Source organism: Folsomia candida, unplaced genomic scaffold (assembly GCF_002217175.1).
Source record: "Folsomia candida strain VU population unplaced genomic scaffold, ASM221717v1 Fcan01_Sc014, whole genome shotgun sequence".
NCBI classification, from domain to species: Eukaryota; Metazoa; Arthropoda; class Collembola; order Entomobryomorpha; family Isotomidae; genus Folsomia; species Folsomia candida.
This window is the reverse complement of record NW_019091206.1, coordinates 2,577,634-2,602,403: the sequence shown is the minus strand read 5'-3', so window position 1 is coordinate 2,602,403 and position 24,770 is coordinate 2,577,634. Positions and strand designations below refer to the sequence as shown.

At 33.2% G+C, this 24,770-nt stretch overlaps 2 protein-coding genes across 2 annotated transcripts; both read right to left on the bottom strand.

The window, feature by feature from the left end:
• Positions 1-4,607: 4,607 nt before the first annotated feature.
• Positions 4,608-5,393, bottom strand: LOC110856093 (histone-lysine N-methyltransferase SETMAR-like). Its single transcript, XM_022104534.1, has one exon. The coding sequence runs from the start codon at positions 5,391-5,393 to the stop codon at positions 4,608-4,610; it is 786 nt and encodes a 261-aa protein (XP_021960226.1).
• Positions 5,394-10,324: 4,931 nt separating this feature from the next.
• On the bottom strand, positions 10,325-12,217 carry LOC110856016. Its single transcript, XM_022104458.2, has 3 exons — positions 11,916-12,217; positions 11,219-11,356; positions 10,325-10,749 (listed from the first exon to the last, which is right to left on the bottom strand). Exons 1-3 carry the CDS (start codon positions 12,147-12,149, stop codon positions 10,561-10,563), a joined length of 561 nt encoding a protein of 186 aa, XP_021960150.1. The 5' UTR covers positions 12,150-12,217; the 3' UTR covers positions 10,325-10,560.
• Positions 12,218-24,770: the final 12,553 nt, after the last annotated feature.

Genomic DNA, 24,770 nt, shown 5'->3' with positions numbered 1-24,770 from the left:
CTTGGAATATCGACGGATTAATCAATAAGGATTATGATTTTTTTGAATATATGACGAAGGAGACCCCGGATATTTTAATTTTTCTCGAGACTTGGTGCACCGAAGAGGAAGCACGTGCTAAGCTCTCGAATTTCAATACTACTCATACACTAGTGTGTCAAGACGCGGAAAATTCTAAGAGAGGAAGAAAAACGGGAGGAATCATTATTGGAATTCAGAATAATCTACAATATGCTGTTATCACTAAAATACGTGGCTGGATTGAAATTACGGTACATAACATAATACATAATGAGGTACAATCATCGGATCTTACCTCGCACCTAACCTTGATGGAGAAACCGAATTCAGCGACCTTCTAGAAACAATTGTGAATACAAGAATACACTAATTATCGGCGACCTTAATGCGCGGATCGGTCTACTCCCAACCTCATTGAAGGTGAATACTATCCCAGACAATCACAAGACCTACAAATGAACGACCGTGGGAAACAATTAATGACAGCCGCCAGATCTGCGAATCTTGTAGTACTCAATGGATTTTGGAAAGGAGACCTAAACGGGGATATTACGTTTCAAAATACGAACGGTCGTAGCACAATTGATCTCTGCATTTCATCGGACTCAGTACTCGAACATATCAATCACCTTCGTATTAAGCAATCAATTGTCTCAACCCACCAACCAATTAACATCAACCTTTCCACCCAAATCCGGTCATCAACGCTATCCAGTAATGAAGGGATTGAAACTACTGTCATGAATAAGATCAAATGGGATCCCGAAAATCGCGCAGAATTTAGGAAGACGCTAAATGAAAAATGTAATGTTAGCAATGATATCCTGTCTAATGTGAAAAATACTCTTGACTCCCTCGGAATGACTCAAAGCACAAAACTCTCATCAACATACCGCCTAAAACCGAAGTGGTTTGACGACGAATGCAAACAAGGCAAATCTACAGTAAACAGAATGCTAAGAGTGGCAAGGAAATCAAACCCGCAAGAAGATCAAGAACAATACCAATCTCTGCGCGCAGCGTATACTAAGTTAAAGCGGGAGAAAAAGCAGACAATTAAACAACAACAGATCCAAAATTTGCTGAATCACAAAAACTCCTCAACATTCTGGGCATCTGTTCGTGAATTTAAACAATATTCCTCGGTCATTCATCCAATTGAAGCAGAAAAGTGGCATTCGTTCTACTCTAAACTATTTGAAAATAACAGCTGTCGCTTTGAAATTGTAAGGAAGTTCAAGAACTCGACCATGAAATATCAACATTTGAAGTCTCCCTCATTGTTAAAAAACTGAAGTTAAAGAAGACAGCAGGAACAGACGGGATCCCAAACGAAGTATGGAAAGCATTGACACCCGTGGCAATAAACCAGCTTGCAGCAAAATTCAACGATATATATAGAACTGGCGTTGTCCCTGATGACTGGACTCTTATAATGCTTCGTCCAATATTCAAGAAAGGTGACCCACAACTTCCGTCCAACTATCGTCCAATTGCGCTGGCTACTACAATCCTAAAAATCTTTACCACAATCCTCTCAAACCGCCTTCAGAGTTGGGCAGAAAAATATGGACACTTCTCGCCAATCCAAGCTGGGTTCAGGAAAAAGATGGAAACTCTAGAGCAAATATTCTGCCTATTAACCCTTATCCAATCTAAACTTCGAAATCCACGTGGGAAGTTATTCGCCATATTCATCGACGCAAAAATGGCATTTGATTCCTGCCTTCATGATAGAATGTGGAAAGTTCTGAGCAAGCGAGGAGTAAGTTCTAAGTACTTGAAAGTTCTGACTTCACTCTATAGTAAAGTGAGTGGACAAATTCTTACTCCAAATGACCTTACGTCATCTTTTCCATTTCAAAAAGGAGTATTACAAGGAGAACCGCAATCATCATGTCTCTTCAACTTTTTCATAGATGGTCTTGCACGACGCCTGCAAAAAAGTGGAATCTCGCCAATCAAAATTGGATCAATCGACTTCCATATACTAATGTTTGCTGATGATGTTGTTATTGTTGCTAACTCTGCGGATTCTCTTCAGGGAAAAATCAATGTTGCTGCAAAATTCTTTAAAGACCGTGGTTTACAGTGCAACATCTCGAAAACGAAAATTGTTATCTTCGCCAAGAGAAGATCCAGTGACCTCCCACCTTTCAAATGGAACGATGATACTGTTGAGATTGTGGATTCTTACACCTATCTGGGAGTGACAATGCACAGAAATGGGACCTTCAATCGAGCTTACAAGGAATTTAAAGAAAAAGCGACTGCTGCAGTGATGAAAGTCCTCAATATTACAAGAAGATCTGGTCTTCCGCCCTTATCTACGCAATTCAAATTATTCAACTCCATCGCACGATCAACTCTTCTTTATGGTTCATCCATATGGGCAATGAAATTCGTGGACAATATCGATAAACTGCAAATCCGTTTCTTGAAGAAACTGCTCAGACTTCCTCCATCTACTCCTGATTACTTTGTTCGATTGGAAACAGGTGCGCGGGACACAAGAGTGCAACATCTTGCTGACACATTGGGTTTCTGGGAAAGAATATCAAGAAAAAAAGAAGACTCCCCCGCAAGGCAATGTATGAACATGCAAATGAAATGGACACGCCACAACTCGATACCAATGCAAAGAAACTATTGCTGGGGCGATGATTTCCTTCATCTCCTCAAGGTCGCAAAATGTGAAAACCTCCCATCAACCTTGACGTCCCTTGTGACCATGCGTAAAACCCTCCTAATCAACTATGAGCTGCATCTTAAGAATCAGGACGTCTCGAGGATGCAAAACTCCAGCTTCATTCCACACTACAAACTCATCGCGCGATCGCGATATATATGAAAAATCGCGCGATATATATGAAAAATCGTTTTGGCAAGATTTAGCCATAAGTAAATACATACTTGCACATAGGTCTTTTTTTACTTTTTTTCTGTACACTTAGGTCTTTTCTGAATTGAGCATCGACTGCACTTCGGTCGTTTCTGAATTAAATACCGACTGCACTTAGGTCTTTTCTGAATAAAGCATCGACTGCACTTAGGTCTTTTATGAATTAGTACGACGATATGTAACCATTCATGATGTGCAAAGGCTGTTGGCTATGATGCAATAAATCAATTGTTATTGTATGATTAATATATGAAAAATAATGCCAGTATTTTTTTCTCAGCTTTCTCTGCCAGGGTCGCCAATATCCTCATTATCTACGGAATCAACAAAGGTACAATTTGGATTCATATTCAAAATTTAGTTTGCTTATGTAATATGTAAATATGTACATTCCTGCCCATGAACGTTTACATAGTTGCCACATCCATAAAAATTGTCTAAAAATGATGATATGGAAATGAAAATTTTTATTAATATTCCAATTAACCCCGAGTTTATAATTAGAATTTGGTCAGAAAAACTTGTTTGCAAATTTCTGATAAATGACAACCGTAAAATCGTATTTTTTTGATGCTCTCTGGTGCCATTAAATAGTTTTGGACGATTGAGAATTACCTAGTATATTTAAAATTATGACTTTCACTCACATTTTTCCAGGTATCCTACGCACTAGGAAAAATGGGAAACATTCTATTGACCCCAGAGTTGAGTTGTATAGGATATATAACGAACCAGTAAGTATGATAAGTTATAAATTATGTTTTTATATAGCTATAAATATACCTCGCAATTAGCACTTAATTCGTTGCAGTAATTTTGTAGCAGTTTGTCTACGACAAATATTAATGCAATTAATTTGTTTAATAGCAGCCAATCTATGTTGGAAATGTGTTCGAAAGGATGGGAAGCGTCGGCATGAGGGTGACCATACCTTTGGGGGATTATGTGGTCGATCTGGGGGTTATGTGTGGAGCGGGACCCCTCAAATCTGCTCTACACTTTTTACGCACTTGCCATTTGCTACTGTTTCCGGCTGTTGGGACGATGGTTAAACCCACAGTATCGACAATTTTTGGAAGTTGTGCACCGTGCCACTCGAAATCCTGGCGTCGGGAATATGGAGGAGTTGAGAATTTACGATTTTCAATTCACTTATTGGCCTCCTACTTTCACTTCCTTCGAAATGGCTTTACTACCAGAGCCCACTGGGTCCTTGGAGTGGTATTTAACCTGGTTACTGGCCAATACCATCGGCACCTTGGCCCTATACCCCGGCATTTTCGTCGGATGGTTCAACCAGGCCTCGCTTCAAGTAAGTGGAATTTTAAATTTCTACGAATATTTCGGAATGATTCCTCGGCATTAAAGTTGATACAACTGGGTACCAAAATTATACCGGTCACTAAAAATTTGCTGCTGATATGATAAAACTTTAGCATCGAACTATTATTACACCGTATTATTTATCAATACCACTTGGTTAAAGTCATGTGCATATCCATACCCAGGTTTTCACATCGAAAAATATTTTTCCAAAGACAAGTACGAAAAAGTGGAAATTATTGTTTTTACCGTCCAAAATGTGAAAATATGTTGACCCTTGTTTCTATTTTGGTGGAAAACTAATACGAGGGGAGGCCATTAAATAATGCGAATAATGATTTATCTCGTCAAAGAAAGGTATTTATTCCAATTCATTTTGCGGCTTTTCAACATAATCTCCTCCCAATTCAATACAACGCTTAGCTCTTTGTATCAGTTTCTTCATGCCTTCAGAAAAAAATTCTTTAGTGAAGCTGTTTACCATAGAATGCACACACGAGATAAGCTCGTTATCACTCTCGAATCTCCTTCCCCTGATAATTTTTTTCATATGTGGGAAAAGGTAGTAGTCACAGGATGCCAGGTCGGGAGAATATGGGGGGTGATCAATTTTCCAGAACGCAGATCGATCCAGCGCAGCTTTGACAATCTTAGCAGTATGAGACGATGCGTTGTCGTGAAGCAGGAAAAGTCCACCTTGCAGGGATCCCCTCCTCTTATTTCTGATGTTGTAGCGTAATTCCTCCAAGACTTTCACATAATGATTGGCATTCATTGTACTTCCTTTCGATATGTAATCCGTATGCAGAACTCCATTGGCATCCCAAAAAATAGTCGCCATAACCTTCCCTGCAGATTTCGTTGCTTTTGCCTTGATTGGGCCACTTTGACCAGTAGTCAGCCACTGCATTGATTGTTGTTTTGTTTCGGGATCATAGTGGTGGATCCATGTCTCATCCCCAGTAACGATTTTGGTGTGAAAGTTGACCGGATCCAATTGGCATAAATTTAACAGGTTCCGACAGCATCGCACTCTTTCCTCTTTTTGTGCTAGTGTAAGCAGGCGTGGAACCCAACGAGAGGATAGCTTAGAAAGCCGAAGTTTTTCATGTAGAATGAAACCTACGCTACCACGTGAAATCCCCATTTCCTCAGCTATTTGGTTGATAGTAACACGCCTATCCTGCATCACAAACTCTTGGACTTTTGAACACGTGAACTCATCAGTGGCTGAAATTGGTCGGCCAGGTCGGGGTTCATCTTCAACATTTTTTCTTCCACACTTAAACTCAGTCACCCAACGAGAAACAGTACTATACGACGGAGTACTATCACCGTAAACTTTGTGTAATTTTTCAAAAATTTCGGTTGCCGAAATGCAAAAAACCGTATGGTGGAACGAACCTCAGTTTTCTGAAAATCCATTTTTGCTTGTGATGTCTGACTTTGCTCAGAGATTGTGAAAGAATGAGATATCGGAATCTTATGATTTTTGGAACACAATGTACAGGATATATGTAGATTGAATGGACGAAATCTGAGCTTTGTATCTTATCTTTGAAGGGTAGATTCGCATTACTTATTGGCCTCCCCTCGTATAATAATCAATATTCTCGCAACTGGAGTTCATATTCGACATCTCCATGAATTTCTCAAAATATTCACATAAATACGGGCACTTTTCAACAGTTTGAAGTTTTGGCTGGTTTTATGGAATTTTTAAGATTTGGCTCAACTCATTTTTTCAAAATTAAATAAAAGCCAATTTCCCATCTATTTTTTAGGTAGATGATAAAAAGTACATTTTCCCACTGACTTTTAAATATGTACATAAGTATGTACATATGAAAATATATATAAAAATGTACATAAAAATGGACATTTTTATGTACATATGCATGTACATAAGTACGTACATATGCATGTAAATAAATATGTACAATCCTGGTATTCTGGAGATATCGACTGATTTACACATTTCAGTTTGAATAATGAATTTATAGCATTCGGTAATTGAGTACTACACAGTAACTTCTATAAATACTAATTACATGATAATCTAAATACGTACATACATGTGTACACATGTATGTACATATTTTGCAAACTTTTTTACTACATCGCATTGATTGCTTATCAATGCTATTTTGGTAAAGTCGTAAATGAATACCGCTTGGAATTATTTTGATACTGGATTTTTAAGACTGTTGGTGTACTAAATTTTGCTTTGTTATGTGTCTTTATGTATTTTTTTAATTTAAGAAGGGTTACTTTAAGTTTTTAAAAACCGTTTTATATGCAAAATCATACTTTTGTGTGCACAAATCTTCATGCAATCCGTATTTATTCTTATAGGATCATAGGGCCCGACGGATCTAGGGACGCAACGGAGTCCGATCCAAAATAATTGCCTGCGACGGAATTCAAATTGACATTTTATTTTATGACAGGAGAGCGTAAGTTTAAATCACATTTAATTATTTGAAGATAATGAATGTCAGTTTGTGCCAATCGTTTAATTTGTACGTATTCCGTCTAATTTGATCTTACTCAAGATAATTGTCACTTTTGCCCAAAGAAATTTCACAAACATACATACATATTACATAATTTCTTAAAATCTTTTACATATATTTCTGTAATCAGTTACCATTCAAGAATTCTCAAAATTTATCTGTCATAATTATGCAATATGTATTTGTGCGAATTTGGCTTGGCCTTTAAGTAATATGAATTACACCATATATATACCGATGGTGCCAAATTGACATGCATAATTACTTAATTTCTGCATGACTAATTAGCTTTTATCCGATTTACATACGCAGAACTCCCTACACACGTACCGGGAAAATTCTGGTTATTTGTCTGGAGGGTAACTCCTCTTTTTCGGAACATGCCTTGAATCGAACCGCAATTGACAAAGGCTTTTCTGTTCTCACCTACAACAGACCAGGATTCGGGGAAACTATTTTCCTTTTTTTTCTGAGATTTTAATTATCCTGATTTTACACACATAAATATATTAAATAAGTACTCTACTCTGCGATACAATTCATACTTCTAACGAATAATAAATTTATGTATAAGGATTAAATATCTCCAGGGCCTTCCGTAACCCCAAAATGAATTGAACGCTGGCGAAGGTGTCCTAGATTACGCTATCAATCTACTAGGATTTCCCGAAAATGAAATATTCCTCTATTCCTGGTCTATTGGGGGTTTTGTCGCGTCTTACTTGTCTGGTCATCACCCTAATATTTCAGGACTTGTGAGTCATTTTTTTATAAATTTTAATGATTTGGGTAAATTTTGAAAGTATGAAAATAATTCTTTACTTTCGCAGATACTCGATTCCACCTTCCATCGGATCTTGCCGGTCGCACTGCACCAGACACCGGATTTTACTTCAAATATTGGTTAGTTTAATATCATCAACTTGATATTTATCAATTTTTAGAGACTTTCACCCATATTTTAATGTGAAGAAATTTTCCATATTTTATAATACGAACTAGCACGCTATTAATCTTTGAATGATATTTTTATATAGTTGTAGAATCCTCAATTTTTGATAATTATTTCAAAATTGCAAGAGATATTCAAAAATGCATATGTATTAAAACCTAAAATTCGTAATTATGCAATTATATGTGGGCATACCTGTTCAAAAATTTAGTTTTCATTCAAAAGTCAGTCATCCCGATTTCTGACTGAAGATTTTCATTCACATTCAGCCACTTTCGTTCAAATTCATTTCATTTCTTACTTTGTCCCATGTATTAAGTATACGGTGAAAGCTGAAATGAGTGAAAAATCATTTTATTCACATTCATTCATCTGAAATGACGGAATCCTTCGGTCATTTTCGTTCGCATGACAGTGAATTCATTTTCATTCATTATCATTCATTATCATTATCAGTCAAATGAATGAAAATGAACAGGTATGCATGTGAGACATTTTCCGTTGAGCGGTAAATTAAATCCACAGCTACAAATTATTTTTCAGAATTTCTTTCGATTTAAAATTTTCATAAATAATCCAAAATTTATCCAAATGTTAGAAATCCCTTTGCGTATTTACTTTAAGGATGAAATCCACATTACTCTTATCATGAGGCATTTAGACATTTCTTAAAAATTGTGCTTCTAAAAAAGACAGACTAGCCTTGAAAAACATGTAAATTTTAAGACTAGTTTTCCTTAACAATGCATTTCTTATTGAAAAAATGTATGTATGTTTTTTTTGCGCATAGTTCGGATGATAATCGAAAATCACTTCGATCTAAATATCAGTGCAGAGTTGAGAACTTTTAACGGTCCACTCAAAATCATTCGTAGACCGGAAAATGAGATAATGTCATCTCCCCCAAGGAACCTGCAAGGGAACCGAACCAACGTCTTCCTAGCTGATGTGCTGATGCAACGCTTCCCGCTTTTATGCAATAACAACACTGCCCTGCAAGCTTTAAGATTGTATTTGACTCAAGAACATCTTCGAAGTAAGTCCACAGTATTTTGAAAATTTTGAATTTAACGGTTTCAACCCGGGTTTCGATTTGTAAAAATCAAATTTACCAGGGCAGTAAGAAGAAATGGGAAAATAACACTTTCACCACACCTGTTCAAAATTTGTCAAAAAATATTTCAAAACTGTTGGTTATGATTCCTGGATTCATAGCAAATTATAAACACCATAATACAAATACATAATACAAAAACCTATAAAATGACGGGATCTAACCCCCAATGGGGGGGATTAATATTAACGTAACGCAAGGCAAGACGAAATTAATGTTATAAAAAATTCGCCATTACACAGGTGGGTAAACTAAAATGGTGCGCCCTAAAGGAAAATCCATCCCACAGGAAATTTGTCAAAAAACATTTCTAGGAAGTTTATGATTTCAGAACTCGTAACAAATTACAAACCCTTCAAATTTCACGAACTAACCACCAATGGGAGGTATTAACAGGAGTGTACCGCAAGGCAAGACCAAATTACTGTTATTAAAAATTGGCCATTGTACACTGATGGGTTAGCCTAATTGGTGCGCCCCAAAGGAAAATCCAGCCCACACCAGATACGGAAATTTGTCAAAAAAAATTCTAGGAAGTTTATGATTTCAGAACTCGTAACAAATTACAAATCGTTCAGCGGCCAACCTATCCCGCCGGCAACCCGATGGTCATGCGTTCGTCACAAATATCATCAAAACGTGACGAAAAGTTAATTTTACGTGGAAATTCCTTCAGCTTGTTTAACAAGTCATGTATTGTGGTCATTTTGGTATAGGTGTCGACCCTTAACCCGTTGGACACCCCGGTATGTTCCCTTTTCTTTCAAACTCATTTTATTTCACACCATCTGACTTCATTGCTTACTTCGCCCTATGTGTTAAGGATAGGGTGGAAAATGAAATTAATGAAAAATCTGTCAGTCACAGTCATTCATCTGAAATGACGGAATCTTTCACTCATTTTCATTCAAACCACAGGAAATTCATTTTCATTCACTATCATTCCCTATCAAAATCACGTTCTCAATCATAGTCACATGAATGAAAGTGAACAGGTAGGGTAAAATAAAGTAAAATTTTATTAGCTCATAATTTTACAAAATTCTGCGAAATTTCTACCGCAAACAATTCTAAGAAAATTAATATCTCCGGCAGCAAAATTTTGGATTGTTTATATTTTATTTCATAATTTAATACAACAGAAAGACTTGGATGTGGAATGATAATTCTGGCAAAATTGTACATTTTAATAAATTTTAAAGATAAGCTGAAATACGAGTAAGATTTCATGCAGCAAAAATTCTAGAATTTTATTTTTGGTTTTATTTCATTTCATAATTTATGAACTTCACACACCAAATATCAAGAAATATGATCGATCAAATAAAGTAAAATTTCATAAATGATTTTACAAAAATCTAGAAATTTTACACCCTTCAGCGATTTACAAAATAATACATAAAATGTATTATTTTGATGGTGAATAACAATTCTGTCAAATTTTTACAATATTTATTTACAAACGTCAAAGATACAATAAAGTAAAATTTCATTAATTATGATTCAATTTTATTAAAAAATAATTTCCAGCAGCAAAATTGGTTTTCATTCCATAATTTAAAAAACCGTATTGGATCCCGAATACAAAATTCGTTCAAAATTGTGCAATCTTAATTATTTTCAAAGATGTTGTACACGCAAAATAAAACAATCGAAAATAAGTAAAATTTCAAATTTTATAAAATTCATAATTTTATAAAAAAAAATCAAAATTTCCACCCCCTAAAAGATCTCAGCAGTAGCAGAAGCACACAGTTCCGACGATTCCATCCGTGGCCGCGGCCGCTTTCGTGCAATTGTTCGGGTTCGATTTGCACTTTTCTTTGCAGATTCCGAGCAGCGCGAGGTCGTTCGAGTTCATCCCGTCTGTCGAATACGTCTCCGTTTGCAGCAGCAATTGACACGCGTTCGGAACTCCGGACTGGAAATTAATTGACACAAAACGTTGAAGGTTTTTCGAACAAATTTGAAATATGAATCTCATTATATGAACACAATTTTCGAATTGCGAAAAAAACGGTGACAGCGCCTTAATCGGAAATTTTGGTATGAAATTGCGCTTTAGATTTGAAATTACCCAGAAATAACAAAATTTTCGAATTGCAAAAAAATGGTCAGAGCGTCAATTTTTAATGCGAAACTGCTCTTCAAATTTAAAACTAACGGGAAATCACAAAATTACCGAATTGCAAAAGAAAATTGCCATAGCGTCGTAATCGGAAATTTTCTTCTCAAATTAAAGTTAGGAATTAATTATACTGCATTGCAAAAAATGGTCATAACGTCATTATAGATAATCCGAAATTTGGGAAATTTAATACTACTTAACAATTAATTATCGGATTGCAAGAAAATGGTAACTTAAACCTCTCAAATATCAAATTACTCACCGGATTGCAGAAACACGCCCCCGTCTCCAAATCGCACCTGCCGCCCACACCAGGTGGACAAAACTGCGCGCAACAGTGGGGACTCGCTAGAAATACGGAACACGGTCGGATCGTCGCGTCCGCAGGGAGGTTTTGAATCTGCGAAAACATAATTCATTTTAACCAATGACGTAATGATTCATTGCCAAAATCTTCAAAACCAATGATTTCTCGCCTCTAGGAACTTATCTTAAAATTCTGAAAGACAAATTTGTAGAGCAGGTCGTTCCCAATTTTTTAAAGAAATATACACTCCAGATTTTGACACTGCTCAAAAAACTCAACGCCATTCCATTAATCAACTCACTGATGGCAAATTTTTCGTCCAAAATTTTAAAATAAGTTCCCGGAGGAGAGAAATGATTAGAATTATCACAAAATCAACATTAAAAAGTGCTGATTTTGCGACAATTTTTTCGACGAGTTCCAATTTTTCTGAAGGTTTCCTAAACTTGAAATCTCCTCCTTCAAAAAGTGTCAAAATATGGGATGTATATTTTCAAAAAATTGCCAACTCCCTGCTCTACAAATTAGTCTTCTAGAATTTTAAAATAAATTCCAATCGGCTAGAAATTATAAAAAATGTGGCAATTTTCACATGCAAGTCGTACTTTTACAAAATTTCCTAAAAATTTTCTCCTAATTTTTATTTCCTTACGATTTTATGTCCCGTTGAAACGCTCGTGTTACACAGTAATCCGGTCGGATTTACTTCACAGGCTAAATTCGAGGCTCCACTGGAGTACTGGCCAATCGTGTCGAGGAGCGAGGACCCTGACGACGTCGGCGGCAGGATCGTCGTCGGGATGACGATGGACGGTATGTTCAGCGACACCACGTACGTCGCGATGACCAAAGTTATCGAGGCAAAATAGAGCCACGACGATGCCATTTTCACAAATTTAATGTGTTATCGACTCAAAATGTGGACGATTTCTCCCCCAAATTTAACTCATCACAGCTCTAAATATCATCTTATAGAGCTTAATCTATGCTAATTTTCTTGCAAAAGTCATAATAATGTCACCCTGGTGGAGGTCGATGATGGATAGTAATTTATAGATTATATAGAATAGATTCATTCATATGCTAATCTAGTGTTAAGATCGAATGAAGAGATGACGACGATGACCAGAGGGCGGATATGTATGTATGTAATTATTTTCAACTTTTTCATTTGATTCCGACCGACTTTGTGGGTGTGTTCCAACCAGAGTTGGGAACTAATCCGGATTTTCCAATGTTAAAGATAGAGGGATTATGGATTAGGGATTGACAATTTAAATACATTGAGTAATCCGGATTAGTTCCCAACTCTGGTTCCAATTCGCATAGATAACAGAAATTTTAAAATATTTTTTACATAAAATATATAGGATTTCAGACGTTTGAATATTTTCGCTAATATTTCAAAAATATGTAAATCTTTTAGATATTTTTATCAAACACACCTACATATATCTCATAAATTAACAGGTATTTCAACGATCTAACACGAAATTTTTTAGCTAAAAAAATTGAATCCCAAAAATCCAGACGATTAAATTCAAAAGCATAAACATTTCGAAAATTCTTGCTTATACATACATAATTTTTTCGTACACATTTCGTAAATATTTTGATGTTTTCTTTCCCTAAATAATAACTAGGTACATATTTCAGTGAATAATACATATCCGTCCTGTGAATATTGCGTATGTTTAATGGGTATTTTACAGGATGAATGGACGGGATTAGGTCATTTTTACTCCTCAGCTTTTACATAATGCAGGAGGCGATGCAAATAAATGATAACGTAGATATCATTGACAGCGTCCTCATGAGTTCAAATCAAGATCAGGCAATTAAGTTAATTAGCCTTTAACGTTGACTTAGGTGACTGTGACGTCACAGGTCTAAAAATCTGCACATTTTTATTCATTTCTCGGCTCTAGGAATGTATTTTTAAATTCAATCTGGTCATTTTGTAGACCAGATCAGTACCAATTTATTAAAAATATGCACTCTAGATTTTGAAAAGTTTTGTAGAAAGAGACCCAAAAAGAGTGAATGCCTTCAGAAAAATTGGGTCTCCTCCTTCAAAACTTTTCAAAATCTAGAGTGCATATTTTTAATAAATTGGTATTGATCTGATCTACAAAATGACCAGATCGAATTTAAAAATACATTCCCAGAGCCGAGAAATGGGTAAAAATGTGCAGATTTTTAGACCTGTGATGTCACAGTCAGCTAAGTCAACGTTAAATCAAAACAAGAGTTGAAGGTTGGTTACATGAGGATTAATAAAAATACCACTCTTTAATTTTAATTTAATAATACTCAAATCTTTTACGCATTATTTTCGTGTGTACATACTTCGTAAATAGTTTGACGTTTTTTTTATAAGTACATATAATTAAATACAAAAATAGCGATTTTTCGTAAATACATATCCGCCCTCTGCCAATGATTATACATAGAAAAATATATTAACGCCGCACATCCTCAAATGCCACGGGTTTCATTGTGCAAATAAGTATTCAAATAGGTATAAGTAAAGAAAGAAATCGTCCAGATTTTCGTTATCATAAGAATGAAGGTGGTGTATTAATTGTCGTTTTATTTTTACGTTTTTATGTACATGTTTCTCTACTAACATAGTCGATCTTACTTACTTACATAAATCGAATCAAACATTCAGAACCCAGACGTACAAATTGTGTCACACAATTGGATAACCACCTGATTTAAATAATTAAGTCGCACGTTACCAGTTACATATAAGTAATTTAGTTTTGACAATAATTTTGGTTAAGAATTTATTCATTTTTGGATCAATTAGTTAATAATTATTTAATAAGTTCAATGTTTCTGTCCTCTATCAAAAAAAACTCATACTTTATAATGGCACAACTTTTTATCAAAATACATATGTTCAATTGGATAATAAATATTGTTACCGACTGAAAATAGCCCTATGAAATAGACCTATTCCTATTTGGACTTTTGATAATTTGGACTTTGGACAATTTTGCCTGATTTTCACCTATGTATATTTATGTTGACCCTGCCGTATAATTTTTACTGTACAAAAACACCAAAACAAATTTTGAAACTAAAAGTTCGGTGCCATTGAACGTGAAATAAAAAAAATATATTTACAGTGAACGAAAGATATAATAAGGAGTTCCAACTTTGTTAAAAATTCGTTTTTTTTCACTCTTTCACAAAACGCTTTTTTCTCAATTCCGAGTGCGATTTCGAAATTTTTTCCAATATTTTTGCTTAAAAACAAAATCAAGGTTAAAATAATTTTATTTTTGGGCCAAAAGAGTGAGAGAAGAACGAAATCGTATGCGAATTGGGAAAAAAGTGTTTTCAAAAAGAGCGAAAAAGCGATTTTTTTACAAAGTTGGGAATCCCTAATGAATGAAAATCCACAACAAAAAAAAACACTTTTTTCTACAAATTTTCCAAATGTATTGCTTTTGCTTATGTATTCTCTAATACAATTTATTGGTAGTTTTGATGACTACAATTCTGGTTAAGAATATTTAGACTCGTATTCTGGTTCATTATTATTTAATATTTTGTCCCCACAAAATACGTTAGCGCAACTGTCTTACCATCAATTTTTCATAAAGTAAACAACGTTTTTTAAAATTGTAGTGTCAGTTTGACTTACGTAAAATTTAAGCTTTACATATTATTCTTAACCTGGAAACATATTTACTGACACGATTTGAAGTAATCTGTTTCTGATAAGTTGGACGCCGAAAACTGGAAATTTTGAGAAATATTAATATTTCGTATGAGCAAAGATACGTAATTTTTCTGCTAATTTCCGAAATTTGGACTTTTTATACAACTGCTTTAATTTATTCGCTAATATAATTTAGTTCTGACACTAATTTGGCTTAAGAATATTTAGATTTGTACTCTGATTAATTAGTTTTCAATATTTTGTTCACATAAAAAAATCGTTACACAACTTTTTTTTACCAATACCAATTTTGCATTCGATTGTACCGATTTGACTTAATTAATATTTACATACATGAAATTTAAGCCTAGCATATTATTTGCAGATTGTAAGAAAATATGCAAAGTTGGACGCCAGAAAGTGGAAATTTTCACATTACTATTTTTCTCATGCTTTCACCACTTTTAACTTGCGCCCAGTTTATACTATACTTTCGCTGCTGAATAACGTGCGTAACCTTTTATCAATAACCTTTTTTCTTGCAAAACTTGGCTCCCAACGGTTACAAGTAAATATGCATATTTAATATGAGAAATGATTTTAGGAGTGATTTTAGGTATTTTTTGACACAATCTATGGGGGATTTCACGTCAAGTTCGTAACCTACGTAACTGCGTTAGGTTTGTAAGTTTACACACTCTTGACGTGAATTGACTTTGTAAACATTTTCGTAAACATTTTTTGGTAAAAAATGTCGTATATAAAACGACATCAAAATGTTGCTAGCCAACTTTTCCCTAGCTTACACGAAATGAAATTTTTGATTTTTTTGCCTAAAATATCAGTTTTTCAGGAATTACGCAGCCATTTCATATGCCACAAAATTCTATGATATACCAAAATGATCGTATGATCAAGACCGATCGATTGACACCCCACTGGATGGAATGTGTCAATTTAACCCATATTTGACTTTTGGGGGCCGGTTGGATAGCGACCAATGAATGTTGATGGGATCACACAAAATTTATAATACGCAATTAGTTTCTAGGACAATTTCAACCCAAAATGCATATATCAAACTCGAATTATTTACGAAATTTTGTTTACGAACCAAAAACATGCTTTTTAAGTGCGTAAGATTCGTAAAAGTTCGTAAGATAATTTTCCTTAGAAATGTGTGTGAAAGTTCGTAAAAGTTTGTAATCTTATAAACCTTACGCAGTTACGAAGGTTACAAACTGTGACGTGAGTTCCCTCTATGTTTTTCAAAACTGGGTTAAAACTAATATTTATTACAAAATGAGTAAAAAGATGCCATTATTTTCAGGAAGTTTTTTTTTCTCGAAAAAATATAAATCTTCGAAATTTTTATTAATTAATAAATAATATTAACATTAATATCTTAAACTCTTTTTTGCACACTCTCACTCGCTTCTGATTTTTCCCCTCATTTTCCATATTTCTTCCCTGCCCTACGACCAGCAGACAAATCTTTAAAATCAATTTTTTTTTCTGCAAGACCCAACACTTCATAATAAATGTTTAAAATGTATAAAAAAAAATGATGTGATGTTCTAAAAAGTATAAATTTTCGAAATTGTCTATAATTATTTTCCCAACAGAATTTCCTGTTATTTACTATATTTCTATATTGTAGCATTTTTCACTGCAAAAGTATTCAAAAATTTTATTTCCGTGACCAAACTTGAGATTTCCATATTTTTGACAAGTAATATATTGTATTTTCCACAATTCTCACTTCAAAAAAACTTCAAAAAGTCATACAAAACTACAAAATCTGAATTTTTTTCATCACTGATCGCACATATTTCAAGTTGTCAATCCAAGGAAATTGTAATTTTCTGGGTGAAAATTATCGAAAATATTATAAAATTTTCAATTAAATTACGATAACGTTAGAAAAATTTCATAAAATAATTCATGACTTTGCAAACTTTAGTTTCCTCTCCGAACAAAAAAACTCATCATCTATTTAAGTACTTTTTAATGCAAAGTCTTACAACAATTTTATCCAGAATTTTACATCGACTCCCAAATCATACATTTTTTCATAATTTTATTCTATCTTGGAAATTAAAATTATGATTAATTCAAATTTAGATATGAAATTTTCTATGAAATTTCAAATTTCGTCATTTTACATGCCTCAGTTCCGACGTTTATCTAGAATTTGTACCTTAGAATCCTTTAAAAGTTGTAAATTTTATCCAATTTTTTTCAATTTGCAAATATTTTTCAAAACTTTTATTTAATTATGGAACTGAACTTTAAGTAGTGATTGATACATAATTAGCCAATTTAGTTTTCAAATAGTTGAAATTTTATGAAAGTCTGATTATAAAACTTTCATTATGGTTGTTATAAAATTGTGCTTTTCTTAACCTCACCGATGTTAGAAATGTTAAAATTTTGAAATTGTATGAAAGTGCGAGTCCACATGTGAATAGAATTTAATTTAGTGCACGTCTGTCTGCTAAAATGGACACCAACCTTAAAAAGGTTTATAGGCTGTCGGTTGTATCCAGAATTTTGTATGCACTCTCAATCCTACATTTTCGCAAGCATTTACTTAAATATGTAAATTAAAATAGTAATAATTTTAAAATTGATCTATTTTCTACGAAATCTTGAAATTTTGAAATGTTATAAAATTGTGAATTGTGCCACTTGTGAACTACAATTTAATTTAGTACTCGTTTGCTTACCAAACAAGTTAGTTCCATCCAGTGGTCGCGGAAGCGTGGGGACAATGCACCCAAAATAATTCGATGTCAACATCATCCGCGAATCTTATATAAATCCACACGATGTTAATGTCCCCTAGGCTTCCGTAGCGACTGGTTTCACCTTTAATTAAATTTCTTCTATAAATGCGCCATGATGTATAAATAAACCCATTTTTAATGAATTCGCCTCTCTGTTTTGAGACTTTACTAAAGAATTGAATAAACACCTTACAAATTTTTAAAATTTGACAATTTTAACCAGAATTTCGTATCGACACGCTAATCCCACATTTTAAAAAATTCAAACTCTTATTGAATCTTGAAAATTTTAGCTATTTTGCTTATAAAATTTTTACATTTTATGAAAATATTTAGTCCGCACTTGACTACAATTTAATTTATGTATTACACGTTTGCTTATTGTGCAAGATATTGCATCTTAAAAGAGTTTAATATTTGGAATATTATGCAACATTTTGTTTCGGCTTGCATGTTCTACACTTTTCCAAAGTTTTATTAAATTCAGGAACTTAAAATGGTTATGATTTTAAGATTTAGGTATGAAATTTTCTATGAAATTTAGAAATTCTATGAAAATCTTATTATACAACTTTTCTATGTTGTTTCCAAAATGGTGTTTATCTTTTGAAATTGAGAAATTGAGAATGAATCATAATTTTGGCATTTATAAATGTGTATTAAATCGCGGAAATTAAAATTATTTTGAAATTTAGCTATGAAATTTTCTACCAAATCTGAAATTTTAAAACGATAATAGTGTGTCTACTTAAGATTTCTTTTGCACAAGTTTATTCGAATCTGGGATGTCTTAAAACAATTTATAATTTTTCAATTTTATCCAGAGTTTTGTTTCGACTCTTAAGTCCTTCGTTTTCACAAACTCGTCTTCACAAACTTATGCTAAATTATGGAAATTAAAGCAAAAATTATTTTAAAATTGTGCTAAAATGTCATAAACACTCTACAATCTTGTTAATTTAATTAGTTTACATTTTTCCAAACTTTGATTCAATTTTGAAAATTTAAGATATTTAGTTGTAATTTTAAAATTTCCAATCAGACTTGCAAATTCTATGCAAATCTAATCCATAGGCTTTTATTTACGCTTGTTTCGAAATGACAATTATTTGAAATTGAGCCACTAATTTTACTCAAATTTTGAAATTTTAAAAAGGAGAGAGTCCACAATTTTATTTTAGGGAAAAAAATGCTTGCTTACTTGAAGCACGCAATTTTAACCTTGGAAAAGCGTAAACTTTGCCAATCGCACACAGAATTTTGTATCGACTTGCAAATCAATTTTCAAATTTTCAAATTGATTTTAGAATACATTTTATTTTACCAAAATTATGTTCAAAGTTTTAGAATCAAGCTAGTTTATTACAATATTATTAATTTGGTGTACGCATTACCTCTAAAGCTTAGATGGTTGTAAATTTGATCCAGAATTCTTTTTCGACTCGCAAATCTTGCATTTTCACAAACTCTTATGCAATCATGAAAATTAAAATGGTGATCAGTTTAAGTTAAGTGTGCAATTTTCCACTATATTTTGATTTTTTTAAAATCCGATTATACACTCAAAATAAGGTAATAATGAATCATTACCGTGCGGAATGACTATTTGTCTTTACCACGTCGGTTACGATTTGTCGTAGAGATGGTAATAATAAGTTCAGAGAAATTCAAATTCATTACCAAATATTAAGGAAGTGAATACCATTATGTATTAAATTTGAATTTCCCTGATCTTCTTATTACCATTTCTACGACAAATCGTAACCGACGTGGTAGAGCCACATAGTCATTCTGCATGGTAATGATTCATTACTACCTTATTTTGAGTGTAAAACATTTATTATGGTTGTTCTAAAACCGTGATTATTTTGACATTGAAATATTCTAGAGGAATTATTAAATTATTAAATTAAATTTTATAATTCCTGCATTTTTACCAACTTTTATCCAATCATGGAAATTAAAATGGTGATGATTTTGAAATTTAGAGATAAAATTTTCTACACAATTTTGAATCTACAACGTGTCTGCAATTTAATTTAGGATATGTTTAGTTATTTGAAGGACAGATTTTTACCTTAAAATAGTTTAAACGAAATTTATTGTCAATTTTATTTAGAAATTTATATCGACTCCCCAAATCCTATATACATTTAATTCAATCATGGAAACCAAAATAGTGATCGTTTTGACATTTTAGAAGACTCTGATCTGCTTTATTAGCTCAACCTGCTTAGCACGGGAGCTATTGAATTCCTCTTGTCCGTCCGTCTGTCCGTCTGTCTGTTAACGACTTTTTTGTATCAATTGATGCTAATTAAAATGTACCAGGTCCATTTTTTAATAAATTAATAACACCGTTGGTATCTAACAATCGCTAACACAAAATGATGCGAAATAATTGGCGGGCGCGATGTACTACGCACCCACACGATGAGGTATGTACAAATAGATTGACCAGCTCGTGGTGGTGGCTCTGAAATGTGCAGGAAAAGCATTTTGAGCACGTTTGCATGCTTGTCTCCCATTTATTATTTGACACGAGTTATTTTTATTTTGGCGTTTAAATTATTCAATTTGGTATGATTATTACGCCAACATAAAAATTACAGTTGTTAAACTCCGTTTTACGCTATTCATTCATCGCATGGAATACATTACCCGAATGAGCCAAATTATTTTATTATTTAACGCAAATTATTTTATTTTGGCGTTTAAATCATACGAAATTGAACAATTTAAACGTCAAAATAAAAATAAGTGGTCTTGAATAATAAGATAATTCGGCTCGTTCGGCTAATGTACTCCATGTGATGAATTCATGCATTTGGGGCATGAATTCATTCATGCCCCAAATGGGCATGAATGGGCAAATTCATTACCAAATATTAAGGAAGTGAATACCATTATGTATTAAATTTGAATTTCCCTGATCTTCTTATTACCATTTCCGCGACAAATCGTAACCGACGTGGTAGAGACACATAGTGATTCCGCATGGTAATGATTCATTACTACCTTATTTTGAGTGTATGAAATTTAATTTACACGTTCGCTAACTCGAAAGATGTGCCATTACTTACCAAGCATCTTACGAAAGCTTACACGTTGCCAAATTTGTGCAGAGTTTTGTATCGACTGTAAGGTCCCACATTTTCACAAATTTTTTATTAAATTCTCTGGAAACTGAAATGGTCATTATTTTAAAATTTAATTTGAAATTGAAATTTCCCATGAAATTTTTAAATTTTACGATTTATACACTTTTATAATCAATGTACACCACCCAAATTTCAATATAACTTACTTTCCCAAGTACACCCAGAATTTTGTACTGACTCGAAAATCCTACATTTTCACGAACTTTTATTCAATTCTGGAAATTTAATTGGTCATCATTTTAAAATTTAACTATTTTTTATGAAATTTTGATATTTTATGAAAGTGCGATTCCACTTGTCACTACGATGTAAACAGATTTAATACTTGAAAAATTATTTTAACCTTTGTCAAATTTATTCAAAATTTTGTATCGACGCCCAAATCCTGATTTTCAAATTTTTATTCAATTCCAGAAAAAAATAATAATAATTTTCAAATTTAACTATTTTCATAAGATTTTAAAGTTTTGAAGATTTATAAACGTGAGTGAGTCCACTCCACTCGTATAACAACGATTTAGTATAATTTGACAAACTTTTATGCAATCATGGAAATTATATAACACTGATTATTTTAAAATTTGTGTGTAAAATTTTCTACGAAGTTTTGAAATTTTATGAAATTGTGAGTCATCTCCGCTTGTGACTACAATTTAATTTGTTACACAATGTCCTTAATGGTATTGTACCTTAGAAAAGTTTATAAGCAGTCGATTTTATCCAAAATTATGTATCGATTCGTAAATCATACATTTCTTGCAACTAGGGATGGTAATCCGTATCCTAAATTAACCGATCCGTAGGATAGGATCGGATAAATACAAGATCGGATCGGATCTGATTTCCTCGCTTTAGTTCCCGGATCGGCTCCCGGTTCTACTCGAAATCCGATGCGATCCGATCCTAGGATATCCGCGGATGATCCAAGATTCGCTTGATATGTGTGAGACACCTTGTGTCTAACTATGGAACAACTTAACCAGCTGCTTTTATTTATTTATTGGAACGGTTTTTGGTGAGTTCATCACATCGTACATTATCCGAATGAGCCGAATGAGCCGAATGAGCCGAATGAGCCGAATGAGCCGAATTATCCTATTATTTTACACGAGTTATTTTTATTTCGACGTTTAAATTATTCAATTTCGTATGATTTCAACGCCAAAATAGAAATAACTGGTGTTAAATAATAACATAATTCGGCTCGTTCGGGTAATGTACGATGTGATGAACTCACCAAATGTGAAACGAGTTTACATCGGATGATCCGAGGATCCTGTGTGATCCTAGGATCTCATCGGTTAGGATCGGATCGGATTGTCTGATCCTCGGATCCTCTATCCGATCCGTTTGAAAATCCGATCCTATCCGAGTTTTTACGATCCTAGGATAGGATCGGTTACGGATTACCATCACTACTTACAATTTTAGTTTCCAGAATTGAATAAAAGGTTGTAAGTTACAACCTTTTATTCAATTCTGGAAACTAAAATTGTAAGTATTTTAAATTTACCTATTGTTTAAGAAATTGTAGAATGTTATGAAAATCTGATTTTATAAAATGTATTAGTCTAGTCAGGTCAACCTTTATGCAAGTTTTTCTGGATATCAGTTTACAAAACTTAAAATTTGGTGATGATTTTAAAAATTATTTATTTTATATGAAATTTTTCAAATTAATAAAAATTTACTTACAAGACTGTACGCGTGCTTATTATTTTTTATTCTTACTTTTTCGAACATATATATTTATTCGATCTTACATATCTAAATCAAACACCCTGCCCCGACAGAAATATTATATAATTGTGTTGGTGCTCTTCAATTACATAATTATTTGAGTAATTTAGGTTTGACAACAACTTTGGTTACGAATTGATTCATATTTGGATCAATAATGCATCTACATTGTTCAATAAGTTCGATATTTTTGTCCTCCAGCAAAAAATTCGTACTTTATCATAGCACAATTTTTTTTATTAAAATACGATATCAATTTTGCATTAAATAGTAAATATTGCTATTTTAAATCCCATTTTCACTTTTGATTATTTTGACCGATATTTACATATTAATTTAAGCCTTGTACATAATTATTACTGTGCCCAAATACCCAAATAGATTATAAAAACTTAAAGTTTTATGTATTTTTTAAAGTATTCAAAGTATTTTTTAAAACTTAAAGTTCGACGCCAAAAAAATTGAAATTAAAAAAATTCTTAGGTTTTAAATGAGAAAAAAGGTATGCATGAAAATCAATTCAAATTGTAAAGGTTTATTTAACTAACTTTTGAAATTGTCATCTTTGCGCGTTATTGCTTTCACTTTTTGTTTTCACCACACTTTTAGGAATATTTAGCTTCGTATTTCAATTCATTATTTTTCAATGTATTGTCCCCAATAAAAAAATCGTATCATCATCGCACAATTTTTTTTACAATATCAATTTTTCATTCGATTGAAAATTGCAGTGTCCGTTTGAACATTTACATACACAAATTTAAAGTCTTGCTTATTTGGCAAAATTGGACGCCAAAAATTGGAAATTTGGAAAAGTATTAATAGTTTACACATGTAGGGGAAAGATGTGCAGGATAAATTTGGATAATGTGATAATGTGATTTCTTGAACAAAGCCTTTTGTATCGGTATTCTAATTTTAGAAGATTCTATTTTTAGAAGTTATTTTTCGCTTTCACCACTTTTGTTGCACTTTCGCCCGATATCTTCGTTACTGTTAAAACTATCTAAATATATTTGAAATGAGCAAAAAATGCTGAGATTTTCGGGGAGTTTATTTTGTACAAAAAAAACGAAAATTTTCGGAATTGCTTATTTTTACCAGTTTTCTGCACTTTCACCCGATATATTCCCCGTATTTGCTATATTTCTTAACACCCGCACCACCCCCACGGCAGGGTTCGGAAAAACCCGGGGTTTAACTCTGAAAACAACTACCCCGGGGTTTTACTGGGTTTTACTCAATGTTTGGGGTGAATTCATAAAACTTTCAATGTTACGTCAATTTGTTAAATTAATGAATTTTATCAAGATTTATCAAAAAACTTCAATTCGAAATGCCAGGAACACAAGAAAAATACGAATTTGAGCAAACTCCAATTTAAGCTGTAAATTGTGCTTTTTAGGTCATGAAAAAAAATTCGAAATAAATAGAGAAATTTACGGAATATTGATCAGAGTACTTAATTCGAGTTAGATATGCACCTGCAAACTGATTCTATTGATTTATCTATTTGAATTTGAAATAAAACTTTGTACAACCCGAGTAAAACCCAGTAAAACCCCTTTAACATAGTAAAACCCGCTGGGTTTTATTACTTAACGACCCAATAAAACCCAGTAAAACCCGGGGTCGGAATACCCTGCCCACGGCCAACCTACCAACTTTGACCACAACCATGCCCATTTCCTGTCCCCTTTTTCCACCCGCCTTGCTCCCCTCCATCACGAAAAGGGTCAGAACGAGGACGCAGACGAGGGTGAAAGCCGTGTCGCACGAGGTGAAAGCCAGCGTGGCCCGTCACTTTGCATAATCCCTTTAACATAACCGTAATATAGCATAATTTCTATAACAGAAAATTCACTTTGCATAATACATTTTTTCATAAGTAAATTATTATAAAACAATAACTTTTGATTAATGACAACTAAATAAAATCGTGCAGACAATACGAAATTACTTGCAAATTTTGTAATGTGTACTGTAAACTTTAGTAATATTTTTTATCCACGCTTTCACCACTTTTCTTGTCAATCATTTTCTCCTTATTACCAACAGTTAAAACTAAATTTATTTAAAATGAGCACAAGATTTCGTTTTTCGAAAAAATATGAATTTTCGAAATCCAATTATTATTTTTT